Raw genomic sequence first — 18,510 nt, forward strand, 5'->3', positions numbered from 1 at the left:
GAACAGTGAGCTTCTTGAAGGTTAGGGGGCCCGGTAAACCCTTTGTTCTGCGTGTTTTTTCTGCGACACTGTGGATGCACTCTGGAGCCCCCGAAACCCTGAGATGTCCAGTAAATGGCAGCGGTCAGCGGACAGTATTGGGGTAAGCCACCACCTGATCGGCCAGAAGGGTGAGGCTTCCCCAAAGCTAATGCAGGCAAATGTTCTGAGGCTGTCTACAGAAACGAACAAGCTGATCGTCTTAATCCAAACCAACATAAAAAATATGTATGTTCGGACCATTATTCAATGCCGAAAAGAAACGAGCTTCAAGCCATGAAAAGACACAGAGGGACCTTAACTGCACGTTATTAAGTGAAAGAAGACGGTCTGAAAAGGCTCCAAAAGGAATAATTCTAACTACCTGACATTCTGGAAAAGGCAAAGCTGTGCACACAGTAAAAAGAGTGGTTGTCAGGGAGTAGGGGAGAAAGAGGTGGGACACGGGATTTTGAGGGCAGGGAAACTAGACTGAGTGATACTACAATGGATACGTGCCGTCATACGTTTGTCCAAACCCATAGAATGTGCACCACCAAGACGGAAGCCTCACGCAGCCATGGACTTTGGGTGATACTGATGCGTTGGTCAGAGTGGGTTCATCAACGGTCATAAATGGACCACTTTGGTGCAGGACATTGGTGGCCGAGGAAGCAGTGCATGCGTGGGGCAGGAGGTAGAGGGGAGCTCTGTAATCTCCACCCAGTTTTGCTGTGAACATAAAACCACCCTAAAAAAATAAATTAAAAAATGAAGAAGGATGTGTTTTGGTATTTAAAGGCAGCCGAAGAATTCTTTGCACCAGAACACACAGGAAGACCAAAGCTAATATGAAACCCTGTGGGCAAGATGATGAGTGATCCCACGGTGGGGGGATTTCAGCAGCCGGGGCCCTTCTAAAAGGGAAGAAGACCTGAACTGGGGCACCTGGGTGGTGCAGTTGTTAAGCGTCTGCCTTCGGCTCAGGGCGTTCGAGCCCCGTATCGGGCTCCCAGCTCCTCTGGGAGCCTGCTTCTCCCTCTCCCACTTCCCCTGCTTGTGTTCCCTCTCTTGCTGGCTGTCTCTCTCTCTGTCAAAAAAATGAATAAAATCTCTAAAAAAAAAAAAAGGGAAGAAGACAGGGACTTCTTATTAACTAAACTTCGCCTCTGTACCAGGCGTTGTCCCTTGATTCCCCCCAGTAACTCATGAAGGCTGGTACGCCTTGGTTGAGACCTCCCTCGTTTCTAGATGGCATCTCCCAAAAAGCATCTGGTGTGCTTTGCCCCTTGTCAGAAGGCGTTCAGACCCTTGAAGGGAACAATCTGGCTCAGTGTCTGAAGCGGTTCTGACCACTTCTAATGAATGCGGGCATGGTCCCAGGGCTTCTGAAGGGACACGGAGACTCCCCAGACCTAAAACTCGTTTGGGTTTATGCCCTTTGTGGACCCCCTCTGTGCACTGACACCCTTGGATGTAAGGGTCATCTCTCCGGTTCTATTGGGAATTGGGTGTGTCACTGTGATGCTGGTCAGAACAGCAGTCAACAAAGTCACAGCTCGCTCTTGCCACTTCCACTCCAGGCCGACACAAATTACCTCAATTCTTGCAGCGACCTGAGAAGTAGACGTTATTGACATTCTCGGTTTGAAAATGAGGCAGGGGGGCGCCTGGAAACACATGCTCTTCTGTGTGGCCAGGCCAAGCTGGGACCCTACTGTCTCCTGACTTGGCCTGGGGGAAGGACTCTCAGAAGCACAGTATCCTAGAGCTGCTGTCTTGACACCCGGGGCTGCACTCCCATGTTCCCAATTAGTATGAAATGAGGGAGGCTAGCAGAGGAGACGGGGGCCTCCCCGAAGTGCCCGCTCCACAACTCAGGCAGGGGAGGTCTCTGCAGACAAAATGCTGATAATTACCAAAGTTGAGACTGTGCCTCATTAAGCCTGCGGAGCCCCTGGGAGCGGTACCCTTGCCTCACCCTCCGGCTTCCCCAGCTCAATTAAACAGCTTGTTTGCCTGCTCGTTAGTAAACTTGTTAGCGCCTTGCTCCGTCCCCTGGGTTGCTCAGAAGAAAAGTTTGTGGGAGGGATTCCTTAGCTGATGGGTCTGCCATCCTGCTTCCCTATGGGAAATCTAGGTATCCAGGTCTTTCAGACAGGCTCTGTGTGGCGTGACCCCCCTCACCCCCCCAACCCCAGAAGGATTCCCTCAGGCCCCACATGTGCTCGCAGCTCTGTGCCGCCCACCAAACGCTCCCCCATCTCAGGAGTGCCTCTGCACTGAGCAAGGCAGGACAGGACACAAGCTGACTCCCCATCCAGCAACCCGAGTTCCCAGGTTCTGGGAGCTTAACCAGAACAGAGACTGACTAGGCGGTGGGGGAGGGGGCGGGGGGGGTTTATAGCCCTTGTTAATGAAGGTCAGTTGAAATGACATTCAAAGTCGCCTGATCTTTCAGCCCCTCAGACCAACCATCAGTAATTTTATTCAAAACCTATATATCTAACATAATATAATAAAAAATATTATAAAAAAATAAAAAAAAATAAAAATAGCTAACAGTAAAAAAAAAAAAAAAAAAAAAAAAACCCAACCAACCTAACAAACAAAAAACAAAAATACAAAACCTATGTATCTACCACCAACAAATTAGCAGGACTAGCAGACATGCTATTTGAGAGCCCACTGAAGTGGGCATAGAAGCTTGTACAGAAGGAAACTGAGGCTCAGAATGCTATAAGGATGGGTCTGGCGGCCAGGCCCAGGTGGGGGGTGGGGAGGACATTTCAGGTAAAGGACCAATATAGGGAGGTAAGGGGACGGGCTCCCTGATTAGGGACAGCCCAGAATGGACGGAGAGGAAGGCACAGAAGCAGGGGTAAGTGGGAGACACAATGAAAGGCACTGGATTCAGAAAAAGCTAGAGCTCAGCATTACGGAGATTCCACCTGCCCTGGCCTGTGGCCCCGGATCTACTAAAAGACTCGTCCTTAGTCTCTTCATGCCCCCGGTTCTGTGTGAGACGTGGCAGAAACGGAAGAGTCATTAGTATGTCAGGGGTCTCAGACCTGCCGGTCTCCCCAGCCTTGCTGCCCCCCTGCCATTAGTAGGAGTTTTTAATGCAGTCAGGCTATCACCCAGCCCTTGGTTCCTGGACCCCGGTCCAGACGCCTGAGGCCCGACTCTTGCTGGCTGTGGTGAGGCTGCGGCATCCTATCGCCTGTCCAGAATGCACCCTGGTCTGCGTCGGCCACAGGCGGACAGGCAGCGGGGGGCGGAACGATCGTTCCTTCTTCGTGTCAGCTCAGCAACGGCAGCCTCGCCCAGCAAGAAGCAGACCCCCTTGAAGAGTCAGCAGAGACACCCGGGAAATCATCTGCTCCCATATTGTCAAACAAACAAACAAGCACACAAGATTAGAACTGTAATACATGAAGCAGATATGCACAAAGTAGAGAATAGACTCCAACAGAACGTAGAAATGGGGGCCGGAAGCCCTGGTCACTCCTTACACCCTCTTTCCTCTCCTGGCTCCTAACTAGGTCCTCCGCTGAGATCATTTAGTTCAGTCTCCTGACTTTTTAGACCACTGAATTGTGGGCCAGCGAGGATGCATGGCTCATTGGTGACAAAGACAGGACTGGAGCGCGGCAGAGACAGGCCACTGTCCTCGTAACATTGTTTTTAATTGTTTTTCTATAAAAATGGAAACAAAAACAAAAACAAAAACAAGGATTCCTGGAGTTGCTGTGGAGAGACATGGACCCAACACCAGGTCCGGGTCCCGTCTGGTGGCATGACCTTGGTGAGAGCCGCGGCCTCGTCCTCTCTGCCCAATGACAGCCGCCGTGCAGGGCTGCACACATTCCCTCCTGCTCAGGGAGCTCTGATTGTGTGATGGAGACACTTCTTAGAGAAAGCAGGGCCTGGACTGGGCCTTGGGGGTTAAGATCTGTGGTGTTGGTCCAAACCCCAGTTTGCCACTCTTATTTATTCCAGTAAAAAACATAACCTCTCTCCAAACATCAATTTTTCTCATCATTTTATACATGTCTATATCCTGAGAGTGAAGAGCTAGTCCATAAATAATACAGCAGCCTTACCATCCCGGAGGCGGGGCAGTGCCATGGTTCCAGAAGGGCCTTTGGAGCCCGTGTCCCTGATTCGATCAATCATTATCTCTACCACTTTCTTGTTCCACGACCTTGGACGAGGCACTCAATCCTATCTGGAAAATGAGGACGACGGTGGTATCTTATTTAAGTAATTCTTGTGAGGGTTACAGTAGTTTATACTTGGAAAGAGTAGAGACTAGTAAACACTACATAAGAGATGGTCGTTATTATTTCAGATTTGCCATGTAGGTTTCTGTGGCCAGAATTCCTTTCCTTGAGCGCCCCGTTTTGTGTGAATCTCCCATGGCCGTCACGTGTGGGTCACTGGCATTGGTAAGACTCCAAATCAAGCATCTTCTCTGGGTCTAGGTTTCCAAAATCCCCCTGGAACTGCCTGTATGTTTGTCCCTGCCCTTGCAAAATTAACCCTCTGCCCTTATGCAAAGCTTTGGGGTCTTTCTGTTCACCCACGCTGTGGTCTCTCAGCTCCTCTTACTGAGGGGCACTCCCAGGGACAGCAAACACCACGGGGCCAGCGCGTTCCTGGGGGGCAGGCCAAAAGCATCGCTGGCGATTGTTAGGGTCCTCCTCTTCAATACTGTGCGGTGAGCCCTAGGGCCTGCAGTCCCGCTGTGGGAACGGACGTGCTCACCAAACAGCTCCAGGAAGCACACGTCCCACCCTCGACTCCTCGTACAGAGCCTGTGTGTCATCCACTGACGGGTAAATGAAAAAGGAATGAATGAACGATTGGACTTCCTGAAGTCCTAGTGAGGACGACGGGGAGAAGGTCCCCTTCCCAACCCCCCCGCCCCATCATTCCCCTCGCGGACATCAGTGCAGTGCTCTGGACTCACCCTCCCTCTTACTTCACGGGCTTTTTGGGGTCTTTCCGTTCAGGTGGTCCCTAGGGCAGGGCTTCCCGCCAGGAGCAGACACAAGGGGAGCAACTGACTCCCCTCCCCACACCTCTCCCATTGAGTGGTAAGCGAGAGTCCAGGAAATCAGCCCCTTGGGCCGTGTGCATGGGTCAGCAAGCAGCCTTTTTGTTCACCTTATTGTGTCTTACAAATATCACTTTTTTTTCTTCTGCCATGATGCAGAAAGAAGTCAGAAGCAATGCATCCATGTGACTCTTGGGGGCCAACTCTCAGGGCCAACTCTTTGGTTCCTTCATCCGTGTTAACATCCGTGCTATTATTCCAGAAAGAGAGGAATAAGCATATACACTTATTTCTATATACTATATATGTATCCTTATTTCTATATATACCGTATATGCGTACCTATTTCCATAGACTAAGTATACCATTTATATATTTACATATAAGTAATAGGATTATTTTTAATACTAGATCATATATATATCTTTCCATATACTATATATATACACACTACATCCATAATATCCATATATATATATATACACATATACATATACACACCCACACACCCACTTTATTGACTTATTTCTTTCTGGAGTGATAAAGCTGGTGTCAACACGGCAGAAGAAAGGAGCCAGCGAATGATTACGTATGCGTACAGATACACACATACTCAGAACACAAACTCTGCAGCAGCATTAAAGCTCACATTCTATCACCCAGATGCTTACATAGGTTATCAAATAAACCCACATATTTTAAAGAATGAAGCAGGGCACTACAAATCATTATCCTTAGAAAACAGGCACTGACCAGAACTCACTTGGGCACCAGGATATATGATTGTACCATGTCACTCTATTAACATGTATTTTAAAACATATATTTGTTTTCATAGATAATATATCTACATTAAAAAATTTAAAAATATTATGGGGGCGCCTGGGTGGCACAGAGGTTAAGTGTCTGCCTTCGGCTCAGGGCGTGATCCCGGCGTTACGGGATCGAGCCCCACATCAGGCTCCTCCGCTATGAGCCTGCTTCTTCCTCTCCCACTCCCCCTGCTTTGTTCCCTCTCTCGCTGGCTGTCTCTATCTCTGTCAAATAAATAAATAAAATCTTAAAAAAAAATAAATAAAAATATTATGAATAGTATATGCAGAAGAATATTTCTCTGACCCATGTCCCTCTGCCCCTTGCTATCCCTTGCCAGCGCTCGTCCCCACAGTAGGAAACAACTTCCCTAAGTGTTTCCTACGACCCTGCAGTGTTTATTTATGCAAAAACAAGTAAATATGAATATTCTCATATGCGCTGTGGAGATCAGTCCGTATCACTATAGAAATGGCCTTTTGGTCAATGGCCGCACAGTGTTGCACCGTGTGTTTAATTTAACCGGGCCCCTATAGGAAGGTTCACGGGCTGCTTCCAGCCTTGCAGTTACGAGCAGAATTACAATGAATAATTCGTGTACACATCATTTCACATATGCGTGCATCCATATCTGTAAGACAGATTCCTGGAAGCAGAATTGCTGTGCTAAGTGGATGGGCAGTGAGCCCAAGTATTGCAACATTGTCCTCCAAATGTCTCGTGCTCTTCTCCACTCCTATGAACGAGGCATGAGAATGCTTCCCTGCAGGCTTGCCAACAAAGGGTGTGTTTAAACTTCTGGATCTTTGTCAATCCGAAGGTGAGGAAAGTACCTCAATGTATTTAAAATTGTGTGAATGTTACTATCAGTCAGGTTGAATGTCTCTTCATACATTTAAGAGCCCCTGTTATTTTATAAATGCCTATTTTGGGGTCTGTCTCCCTCACTCCAAATTAAGCATCTTGAGGAAAGGGATTATATTTTATCCATCTCATACTTTCCTTAATAGTGTGGAAAATAAAAAAAAATTAATAAATATATTTAATGAATGAAGAACAGAATCATTGTGATTTTCCCTCTCCTCATACTATTTAAGCCGCTTTTGATAACACCTTTTCTAACCTTTGGATCTTTTTCTTTCTTGAAGAATATTATATATAAATATGTCCATAATATAGAATATTTAGATGACTAAAAATGAAAAATCACTTATGCAACTGTTTTCAACAATTACACATCTCTTATTTCTAATCATTTCCTGTACATAGGCTTTTTTTTTCACATATTAACAATCATATTATAAAATGTTGACACTTTGGAAATCCCGCTTTCTTCACTTAACACCCTGGCAGGGTCCTCACTACATTGTTCTCCTTTGCTACACTGTAAGTACTTGATGGAGGCATCAGAAGGTACCTCTTGCTTTTGCTCCCTTCCTAGTACAGAATAAGTAGTGAGTGAGCACGCCGGCCCCTGGAGGATGATGTGAGGAAAATAGATGTCTTCCTCTGCCAAGCAAAGCGTACGCTTGGAACGCTCCAACTCTTATTTTCTCTCTTCTTGCTACTTTTAACTCGAAAGCCCCAGCCCTTATTCATATATACTGCCAAATCTTTAGCACAGATTATTGCAAAGATCTGGGTTTGTGTATAAGCTTCTTATAGACGTGTGTATGTGTCACATCGATTGCTTTCTGAAGACGAATGCTGTCATTATAATACGCTCTTATTGCCAAGCCGGGGATGCACAGTCGGGGGCACTCCAGAGCATGGGGGACGTCTGTCTCCGAACCTTACAGATCCATAAATATGACTGTAGATTAGGAGTGGTTGGTGTCTGGGACCGTGGGGAACGCAGCAATTTTGTCAGATGGCAGTTGCGAACGTCCATCCTGGGGGAAGGTCAGGTGTTCCGGGGACAGGGAGTGCAGGCTCAAGGCTAAAAATGACGGAACGAGAACTTCTAATTGCCCAAATGTTTGAGAAATTTTTACTCAAGTAGAGATTCTTCTGATCTGGAGGTTACATTGTTTTCTTAAGTAAAATTCTCAAAAGCATGTAAAGTACTCTAGCTCTCTCAGGAAGATTTTCTCGGTTGACCCGAGGAGATACGATGGTTGGTTCTAAGTGTGTGTGGTCTATGGGGAAATCTCTCATGGCTAATGTCCTGATAGCCCGTTTAGTTTTGCTACTATCTTATCCTGTGTCTCTGATCGCTAAATGTTCAACCACATTTGCATCTGCAAGTGAGGCAGATCTCATTCTTCAACGGATTGATGATTTCTGTCTAATATGTATATCCATCCAGTGGCTGCATATGTATGGTACCCGGTTGAGGTCAGCATTCACACACTGACTGCAGGACCTTTATGAAGACGATGCTGATGGTCATAACCTGAGAATGACGACAGGCAGCTGGGTCAGCAGCACGCAGGTGTCCTGCGTAGGAGTCATGGTGGTCGTGGTATAAGGAGTGACGGCGGGGGTGGTGGAGGTGGCGGCGGTGCTCTGGGCCAGCGCTTGGCACCGAGCAGACATGCATGACGAGTGAATCAGTGAATGCGTGATAGTGGACGTGGGCAGCCAGTGGTGGTGGTCGTCATGGACAGGAAGGGACCCAAAGAAAAATGTTGGGGCTGCTGACTTTCTCAAACCATGGCAAGGCTCGCTGTGGGCAAACAGCTGGTTCAGTCTTCCTGGGTCATCCAGCTCTTGTCTTTGGTGGAAATGAAGCTGACTGAGAAGTCTTACAAGGCAATTTTTAGAAAGATGACGCTCACTTCTGTTACTGTTCATGTGTGCATGAGATTATGTGAGATGGAAGGAGCCGAGATGCCCTTCAACAGACCAATGGATAAAGAAGATGTGGTCCATATATACAATGGACTATTAATCAGCCATCAGAAAGAATGATTACCCAACATTTGCATCAATATGGATGGAACTGGAGGAGATTATGAGAAGTGAAATAAGTCAAGCAGAGAAAGACAATTACATGGTTTCACTTATTTGTAACATAGGGAATAGCAGGGAGACCATTAGGAGAAGGAAGGGAAAGAGGAAGGGGAGGGGGAAACAAAGGGGGAGATGAACCATGAGAGACTATGGACTCCAGGAAACAAACTGAAGGTTTTAGAGGGGAGGGGGGGTGGGGGGGATGGGTTAGCCCGGTGTTGGGAAACAAGGAGAACACATATTGCAATGAGCACTGGGTGTCATATGAAAACAATGAAGCATGGAACACTACATCAAAAACTAATGATGTATTGGGGTGCCTGGGTGGCTCAGTTGTTAAGTGTCTGCCTTTGGCTCAGGGCGTGATCCCAGGGTCCTGGGATTGAGCCCTTCATCGGGCTCCCTGCTCTGCTGGGAAGCCTACTTCTTCCTCTCCCAATCCCCCTGCTTGTGTTCCCTCTCTCTCTGGCTGTCTCTCTGTCAAATAAATACAAATCTTAAAAAAAAAAATCTTTGAAAAAAACAAAAAAACAAAAACTAATGATGTACTGTATGGTGACTAACATAAGATTAAAAAAAAAAAGATTATGTGAGATGGGCTGTCTCTCCTTGGAGAAAGCTATACGGAACTTGCAAAAACTTGTGTGGCCCACAGGAGGCAAGGTCCCTGAGACTGGATTCTGAGCCCAACAATTGGGCTGCAGGGTTGAGAGGAGTCACTTGAGAAATACAGAAGATGTGCTTCACTTCCCTGTGCCCAGCTTCCTGCCTCTGAGGAGCCCCTGGGGAGAGCTAGTTACACCCAGAAACCCTGGGGGAGCACACAGCAAGGAGCCAGGGAGACCAGCGTGTCCGGGAACATGAGCTATAAGTGGGGGAGAGTGCTGGGGGGGAAAGGATGCTGAGAAGGACACTATGAGAGTTAATGTCCTCCCAACAGTCAGGTACTGGGCAGGGATGGGGCAGCAGAGGTGAGCGTAGGGAAGCTGAGGCCGAGGGGAGGGTGTTGATCTTTCCTAGGGGAGCCCCACTAGGGTGTGGGGTGTGGGAGGAGAACTCTGGGACCTTAGTGTAGATCACCTAGCTCCACCCTCACCCCAAAACCATTTCTCAGTAGCTTTAGGGAACCATACATTTTCTGTGTTGTGGAGTCTTAGAAAACATCTGTTCAAACCCTTTTTTTTTTTTTTTTTTTTTAGTTTTGAGAAGAAGTGCAGGGTATGTAAGGGTATATAAGGAGAAGTTGCTCAGCTCAGCGTGCATTGCCGGTCAGTGACACAGCACATGTCCAAGCCAAATCCCTGATTCAGAGAAGTCTCTTCTTTCCATCGCACAGGACTTCGTGCTTCGGACTTCTGACCGCGCGGTTTTCCTGCATGAGAATTCCTGGTGCATTTCTCCAGTGGAGATCATCTTTCCAAAGACGCGGCGTGTCTGCTGAGGGAGCCACCATCGGGCACCACGGACCTGAGAGGTCGGGGACTGTTCTCCGAGCCCCTGCACCTCCGTCCTTCCCCGCCTCTCCCTCCAGCGCTTGTGGGCACTGTCTGTAAGCTCCAGTGGGCCTTCCAGAAAGAGTCCCTGACAGTCACGTTTGGGGGGTGACTCCTTTCTTTTCCACACCCCAGGTTTGCTGGTCTTTTCATCTTTGGAAAGGATAGGAAGGGTAGAGGTAGGAATTTACCTGTCTCCTATTTCCTGATGGTGGAATCCAGGTGCCTGACTCTCTAGAACCTAATATTATAAATTAGAAAAGGACTGAACTGGGATCAGGAGCCTGGGCTTCTAGTCCAGCCCGACGACCACAGATTCTGTGATGTGGGTCTGAGCGCATCTGCCCCCAGGAGTAAAACTCCTCCATCGCAAAAGGAGCGGCCCTGGGGAGAGAACTCCAAGGTCCGACCAGGTGCTCACACTTAGTTCTTGGCACTAGGAACGTTTTCCAAAGACAAGAAGACCCCAAAGTAGTTCCCGGGAGTCATGGGTCAGCGGAACCACACGTGGACCCAGAGCTTCGTTCTTGCGGGTTTCGCGGCGCCCGGAAGCCTGCGGCCTCTGGCGTTCCTGGGCACCCTGTGCGTGTATGTCCTCACGCTGGCGGGCAACCTGTTCATCATCGTGCTGGTGCTGGTGGACGCGGGGCTGTCCACGCCCATGTACTTCTTCATCAGCGTCCTCTCCTTCCTGGAGCTCGGCTACGTCAGCACCACGGTGCCCACGCTGCTGCGCACGTGGCTCTGGGGGCGCGCGCCCCTCCCGGCGGCTGGCTGCTTCGCCCAGCTGTACGTCTTCCACTCCCTGGGCATGACCGAGTGCCACCTGCTGGCGGTCATGGCGCTGGACCGCTACCTGGCTGTCTGCCGCCCGCTCCGCTACCACGCGCTCATGAGCAGACAGGTACGGCTGTGGCTGGCGGGGGCCACGTGGGTGGCCGGCTTCTCCGCGGCCCTGGTGCCGGCCAACCTCACAGCCCGCCTGCCCTTCTGCTTCAGAGAGGTGGCCCACTACTTCTGTGACCTGGCCCCACTGATGCGGCTGGCGTGTGTGGACACGGGCTGGCACTCCCGAGTATATATTGTAGTGATTGGCGTGTTCAACACAAGCAACTTCGTGCTCATTTTAGGGCTCTACGGGGGAATCCTGAGAGTCGTGCTGAAGCTGCCGTCGGCGGCCAGCCGGGCCAAGGCCTTCTCCACCTGCTCCTCCCACATGACCGTGGTGGCCCTGTTCTTTGGCTCTGCCTTTGTTGTCTATGTGGGGTCACCTGAGAGCCACTCCAAGGGCACCGACTCGCACATAGCCCTGGTGTATGCCCTTCTCACCCCTTTCCTCAACCCCATCATCTATACCCTTCGCAACAAGGAGGTGAAGGAGGCGGTGAAGAGGGTCACCGTCAGGATCAGGACTATGTGGAAGGAACCCTGACAATCTCTATTGTCACAGCCCAGCTGCTTGGCCACAGTGGGAGCCAACTGGTCGGCCAGTCAGTCATCTGGTCTGACTGACAGTCACCACCAGGGAACGAAGCCATCCGCTTATTTGTCAAACGTGCTGCCAACACTCACCCAGGAGGACATAGTCTGGGTTCATCGGACTTGGCAGATGTCGAGGGAAGGAACGTGTGTTTGATTCTGTTCCAATCTAGCGGGGGTGGGGGGGTGGGGGGGAGAAACACCACGAAGGGGAACAGGAAACAAAACAAAACAAAAAAATGGGCTCAATGCAAATCATTTTGCTGAATTCCTAAGCTGGGGAGAGAGCACAACACTGGGGGGTAGGAAGAGAATCTAAAGCTAAGGGGGGAGGGGTGTCCCAGAGAAAGGACGGTGACAGAAATAGCTAACTGACCAATCAAGGCAGCACTGTTGGTTTCTAGCCCGGCGCTTGGCATTCACTGATTTATGAACAAATAAATGAATAATGAGCGAACTCTTGAGAGTCAAACGTGTGTCAGACATCGAGTGCCCCTCTTATAGCCCACAGGAGACAGGCTCTTGCTTAGATCTCTTCGCTGCTCCAAATTCCCCCACCTTCAATTTACAATCTTTCCCCTCTTGCAACCTCCTGGGATCCTTCGCTCTAAACTAGAAAGCTGAGGTCCTCCTTAGTGCAGTTTCCCAACTGATACAAATAACCGGGGTGCTGAGTGGCTGGCCCCCTCCCCCAATACATGCCCTTTGAGGGAGCTGGAGTCCCGGGCTGGTTGCCTCTGGCAGAAGCAGCCTTTCTGTTCCCCCAAGGGTTTTCTACAGATGGTGTTGATTTTTCTGTGTGCCGTAATGTGAGAAAAATGGTTGAGAAGCAAGGCCTTATTGGGGTGAGTGCTGAAGGCAAGGCCTGGCTTTGTCCACTTCTCCCCTGGTGACATCTGGGTGAGACTAGCAGGAGACACAGTGAGAACAAGCCAGCACTAACTCCATAACCGGCTATCGGCTCTGTACCGGCATGAGGGCTGACGTTCTATCAAGCAGATGGTTGGTTTGTCATACCAGCTAAATGCACCCGTGAGCACAGAGGGTGTGATTAATGACTGCTCTGCGGTTCAGGTAAAATAAACGGGGGTCATCTGGGGGCAAGCAAGGATGTACGACCATAGCAAATCACTGAACCCACATGGTTTTTTAAAATATACGTATAATTTCGTTGCTTTAACAAATAATATTCCTGAAGGGTTCAACGGTCAAAGCAGTCTTGCTAACTCACCTTCCCAACCCAACTGTTCCTTTCTATTCCTCATTTCCATGCCAGTAGACCACTTGTAACACTTCTCCCCGTAGGATTACAGTGTTTCTGCATGCAAAACCCAGAAGATGAGAATATTTTTTAATCTCCCATTCTTAAGCATAAAGCCCCATACTCTGCTCTGTTCCTCCTCCTTTGCTTTCCTTTTTCCTAATGAGAAATCATGGAGCTCTTTTCGTTTCCTTGTGGAGACTGCTTTCCCATTTTAAAATTAACCCCATAGTACTCCATCCTGTGTTTAATCTCACTGGTCTTCCATTGAAGAACCCTTGGGTTGTTCCAGACTTTGCCTGTTAAGTACAGAACTGCAAGGATAACCTGTGTAAGCTTCACTTCCCACGTGTGCACACACATTCCCGGAATGCTGCTCCTGGGCTGTAGTGCAAATGCATCTGATACGGGTAATTATTCCTAAATTTTCCCTGAACGGGATTATGTCATTTAGTTCTTCCATCAGCAGTGGATCAAAGTTTGTTTTCCCACAACAATGTCTATAAAGTGTATTTCTAAACCTCGGTCCTCAGTAAAATGAAAATTGTAGAAATATTGTCTCATTGTAGTTTTAACTTTCAAATTGATCTCATTGTGTATGAAGTTAAATTTTTTCTTACATTTAAAAAACCTTATATATATATTTAAAGATTTTATTCATTTATTTATTTGAAAGAGAAAGAGAGGTATGAGCAGGGGCAGAGGGAGAAGCAGACCCTTACTGAGCAGGGAGCCCAATGTGGGGCTCGATCCCAGGACCCTGAGATCAGGACCTGAGCTGAAGGCAGATGCTTAACCAACTGAGCCACCCAGGCGTCCCAAAACCTAATATTTTTTTTATATGATTGGCTGATATGAGGGTCTGTCTCCCAAACACTGCAGTAAACATCAGAAGGGAAAGGACTGTGTTTTATGCATCTCATTTTTCCCACTTCCTACGTAAGGCCTAGGAATTAAAGATGTTTGAAAGATATATTAAATAAAGGAATAAAATGAGTGACCATGATTTCCCATATTTCTCACATTATTTTTGTGATACCTGATACAATTTTTCTAACCTTGAAGTCACCCTTTTTAAGAATGCCTTATACAGAAATACAGCACATACAAATATTTAGACTAATAAAATTTAAAAATCACTTTTAAAGCCATTGCCTTAAAATAATGATTCATCTGTTCACTTTTATCTTCTAAGAAACATACACTGTTTCCAAATATTAACAATGGTACTGTAAGGTTTTGAACACATTGAATCATCCTTTTTTCACTTATGTTTTAGGAACAAATAACTTGGGATGTCATCTTCCTGCCCGAATCATGAATGACTTGAGGGAAACATGAATTCCTATGTCTTTCTCTCGTTCCGGTCCTGATGCAGGCTAGATTCCAGGGAAGCACTCTCTCCTAAAAGGGGGTGACAAAGAGGAGAATAAACAGCTTTCTGGCTTGGCAAAGCCTGTACGTGGAAGCCTTTGGCCCTTTCTTGTATATTTTATTTCTGTACTGCCGATTCCAGATAATGTCTACACGTCCTATGCTTGGGTCTTTACAACCCACTGACAGCCTTCTAATCGTCTGAGTTAACGCCAAGACATGCAGGTGTACAACGAGGCTGTGGAAATGCCCGTGCACACCAGTTTCAGAGTCCGGCTTTCTAGATGGGGCTGTGGGGTTCCCACTGCGATGTGATATAGAGACAACAAGTAAGTGTTAATGTGACCGCTCTGGGTACAGCATGAGGATTTGTTTGAAGAGCCTAGAGAGGGGACGAACCTATACGGACCCATGAACGGGGGATAAGAGTGTAGATTACTTTGGAATTTGGGACTGCGGGGGATGCAGTAATTTAGTAGAAGTTCAGCTGCAACTCTCCACCTGGTGAAAGGTCAGGTCTTCACATGAGGTGGGACGCAGGCTCCGTGCGGGCTGGTTGTCGGAACACGTGAGAATTTTCCCCCGGAGACTCTTCCAATCCTGAAATTGCATCAACACTCTCAAAGGCAAATATCTTCTTTTCCTTTTGCTCAAAAGTCCTCAGCCCCAGCAGGAAGCTAGAAGGCTAGTGACTCTGTCCGCTTCCGTGTTGACGTACTGGCTCACCCTTTACGCTTAGCTCTTTACCTTACACTTAACAACTGTCTTCTCCCCACCTTTGATTCCAAAAAATAAGGACATTCACATCTATGAATGATTCAAATGCATTATTTTCATTAGAGAAATGTTTTTCTTCTCTGATTGTTCTGAATTCCGTATTCATTCCATAGATACTCCCAGAGAGTGCTCAGCTGAGGTCAGAGCTCAGATGCTAATCTCAAGGCTTTTGATGAGAATATTGAGGATATGAACACAAACAAAAGTAATCATGAAAGAGTGGATAAGCCTCATGAGGAAGTCCTGGTAATCATAGCAGAGGTGGTGTAAGTAATGGCGGCCATACTGGGGACGGAGACTTAGAACACGCTCTTAAAGAAGTGGAGTAGGTGTTCGACAAACCATGACTGACCCAGTGAATAATGAGAGGGACACACCAAACGTGACAACGTGGAGGTGGTGATGTCGGGCACAGAAGTGATAGTGCCTGAAAGGACGGTGCTTGTTTGGTGCTGAGATTAGGGGTGGTCGGCAAGGGAAGCTGGATGAGGAATCTCGTCGCAAGGAGAATTGTGAAAAGACTGAAAAGGCAAAACTTCTGGGGCACTCAAGGTCTTACTGTCCATGTGTGCATGAGATTACGTGAGATGGACTGTCTCTTCTCAGAGAAAGCTATATGGAACTTGCAAAAACTTGTGTGGCCCACAGGAGACAGCGTCCCTGAGACTGGATTCTGAGCCCAACAATCAGGGTTGCAGGGTTGAGAGAAGTCACTTGAGAAATACAGAAGATGTGCTTCACTTCCCTGTGCCCAGCTTCCTGCCTCTGAGGAGCCCCTGGGGAGAGCTAGTTACACCCAGAAACCCCGGGGGAGCACACAGCAAGGAGCCAGGGAGACCAGCGTGTCCGGGAACATGAGTTATAAGTGGGAGAGAGTGTTGGGGTGGAAAGGATGCTGAGAAGGACGCTATGAGAGTTAATGTCCTCCCAACAGTCAGGTACTGGGCAGGGATGGGGCAGCAGAGGTGAGCGCAGGGAAGCTGAGGCTGAGGGGAGGGTGCTGATCTTTCCTAGGGGAGCCCCACTAGGGTGTGGGGTGTGGGAGGAGAACTCTGGGACCTTAGTGTAGATCACCTAGCTCCACCCTCACCCCAAAACCATTTCTCAGTAGCTTTAGAGGACCACCGACTACCCAGGCTGCAAGTCCTTTGTAAGACATCTGTTTAAACTTTTTCATTTTAGAGAAGAGGAAGTTGAGGAAATGGTCAGGGTCAATGTTCATTTCGAGTTAGTGGCAACGCAAGTTTAGAAAGCCAGTTCCAACAGAGGGTGAGTTTCGTCTTATGCTACCGCCCTTCTAGACCAATACCATGGCGTCCTGACTTCATCCGTTCACACGCACCTGCCTCGGGGACTTCTTAGTGGGAACCCTTCCTCAGAATGCACCCAGTCTACTCACTGGTTCCTCTTCTGTCCTTTCCGTTCTGAGCTGTGAGGGGGCACTTCGCAGAGGACATCTCTCTCTTCCCCCACTGCTTCCTCCTCCAGCCTTTACTGAGAACATTCCTGAATTCCAGAGGGGCTCCCCCTGGGAGACCCAGCAGGCACATTTGAGAAAGTGTGTGTCCCCTTTTGCACGGTTTAGCACAGCTGACTGTTGGGCACGGGGGATCCAGCTGTGGGTGGTTTAGAGGATCGAGGGACATCTCATTTGGACCTTAAGGGGATGAGTGCAAGAATTTCCTGTCTCTCCTATGTCCCTGTGGGGAGTGTGGGAGGAAACCCTGGGTTCCCAATCTAGGGGTACGTTCTGTCCCCCAGAAAAGCACCAGCTGCACCAGGAACCTGGACTCCACTCTGTCAGCAAGAGTGTGACATGCACACCTCTCCTGCCCTCTGGCCTTCATTTCCTCTCGGAAAGTGACAGGTGGAAAAGTGTGCTTGATGACATTTCAGTTGTTTTCAGGTTTATTCATTCCATACTTTCAGCTCTGGGGAAAGTTTTCAGGAAGGACAATTCCGAAGTGAGGGAATCTTCTGTCTTTGCCCCTTGTTCCCGGGAGTCATGGGTCAGCGGAACCACACGTGGACCCAGAGCTTCGTTCTTGCGGGTTTCACGGCGCCCGGAAGCCTGCGGCCTCTGGCGTTCCTGGGCACCCTGTGCGTGTATGTCCTCACGCTGGCGGGCAACCTGTTCATCATCGTGCTGGTGCTGGTGGACGCGGGGCTGTCCACGCCCATGTACTTCTTCATCAGCGTCCTCTCCTTCCTGGAGCTCGGCTACGTCAGCACCACGGTGCCCACGCTGCTGCGCACGTGGCTCTGGGGGCGCGTGCCCATCCCGGCGGCTGGCTGCTTCGCCCAGCTGTACGTCTTCCACTCCCTGGGCGTGACCGAGTGCCACCTGCTGGCGGTCATGGCGCTGGACCGCTACCTGGCTGTCTGCCGCCCGCTCCGCTACCACACGCTCATGAGCAGACAGGTACGGCTGTGGCTGGCGGGGGCCACGTGGGTGGCCGGCTTCTCCGTGGCCCTGGTGCCGGCCAGCCTCACAGCCCGTCTGCCCTTCTGCTTCAGAGAGGTGGCCCACTACTTCTGTGACCTGGCCCCACTGATGCGGCTGGCGTGTGTGGACACGGGCTGGCACTCCCGAGTATATATTGTAGTGATTGGCGTGTTCAACACAAGCAACTTCGTGCTCATTTTAGGGCTCTACGGGGGAATCCTGAGAGTCGTGCTGAAGCTGCCGTCGGCAGCCAGCCGGGCCAAGGCCTTCTCCACCTGCTCCTCCCACATGACCGTGGTGGCCCTGTTCTTTGGCTCTGCCTTTGTTGTCTATGTGGGGTCACCTGAGAGCCGCTCCAAGGGCACCGACTCGCACATGGCCCTGGTGTATGCCCTTCTCACCCCTTTCCTCAACCCCATCATCTATACCCTTCGCAACAAGGAGGTGAAGGAGGCTGTCCGAAGGGTCACCCAGAGGATTAGGGCTATGTGGAAGGGACCCTGAGGATCTCTAGAGTCATTTGGTGACTGTAGGATTTAGTTGGTCAGTCGATCAAAAAAACCAATCAAATAATTTTTTCAAACACACTCCATATTCCAATTCAAGTGGACTGAGTCTTGGTGGGAGGAAAACTGAGAACATTGTAGAGATCAGAGAGACGTGGCCTCTGAACGCATACCTACCCAGTAGGGATGGAAGGACACATCTGAGGAAAAATAACCGAGAATAAGGATTTCGGTGCAGATACGTAGGCAAACTTGGAACTTTGAGCGATGGAACTGCGTTTGGAAGAATTTGGAAGAACAAACGCTGACTGTGGGATTATGCTCAG

At 49.0% G+C, this 18,510-nt stretch overlaps 2 protein-coding genes across 2 annotated transcripts; both read left to right on the forward strand.

Annotated features, from left to right (window-relative positions):
- The first annotated feature begins 10,617 nt into the window (after positions 1–10,617).
- Positions 10,618–11,910, forward strand: LOC113250237 (olfactory receptor 6N1-like). The gene has a single exon (XM_026491580.4). It carries the CDS (start codon positions 10,829–10,831, stop codon positions 11,771–11,773), a length of 945 nt encoding a protein of 314 aa, XP_026347365.4. The 5' UTR covers positions 10,618–10,828; the 3' UTR covers positions 11,774–11,910.
- Positions 11,911–17,237: 5,327 nt separating this feature from the next.
- On the forward strand, positions 17,238–18,182 carry LOC125283440 (olfactory receptor 6N1-like). The gene has a single exon (XM_048224859.2). The coding sequence runs from the start codon at positions 17,238–17,240 to the stop codon at positions 18,180–18,182; it is 945 nt and encodes a 314-aa protein (XP_048080816.2).
- Positions 18,183–18,510: the final 328 nt, after the last annotated feature.

Source organism: Ursus arctos, unplaced genomic scaffold (genome assembly GCF_023065955.2).
Source record: "Ursus arctos isolate Adak ecotype North America unplaced genomic scaffold, UrsArc2.0 scaffold_2, whole genome shotgun sequence".
NCBI lineage: Eukaryota > Metazoa > Chordata > Mammalia > Carnivora > Ursidae > Ursus > Ursus arctos.

Bases quoted from the DNA above. Each gene is read 5' to 3' on its own strand.
- LOC125283440 (XM_048224859.2), top strand. From the start codon at position 17,238: ATGGGTCAGCGGAACCACACGTGGACCCAGAGCTTCGTTCTTGCGGGT.
- LOC113250237 (XM_026491580.4), top strand. From the start codon at position 10,829: ATGGGTCAGCGGAACCACACGTGGACCCAGAGCTTCGTTCTTGCGGGT.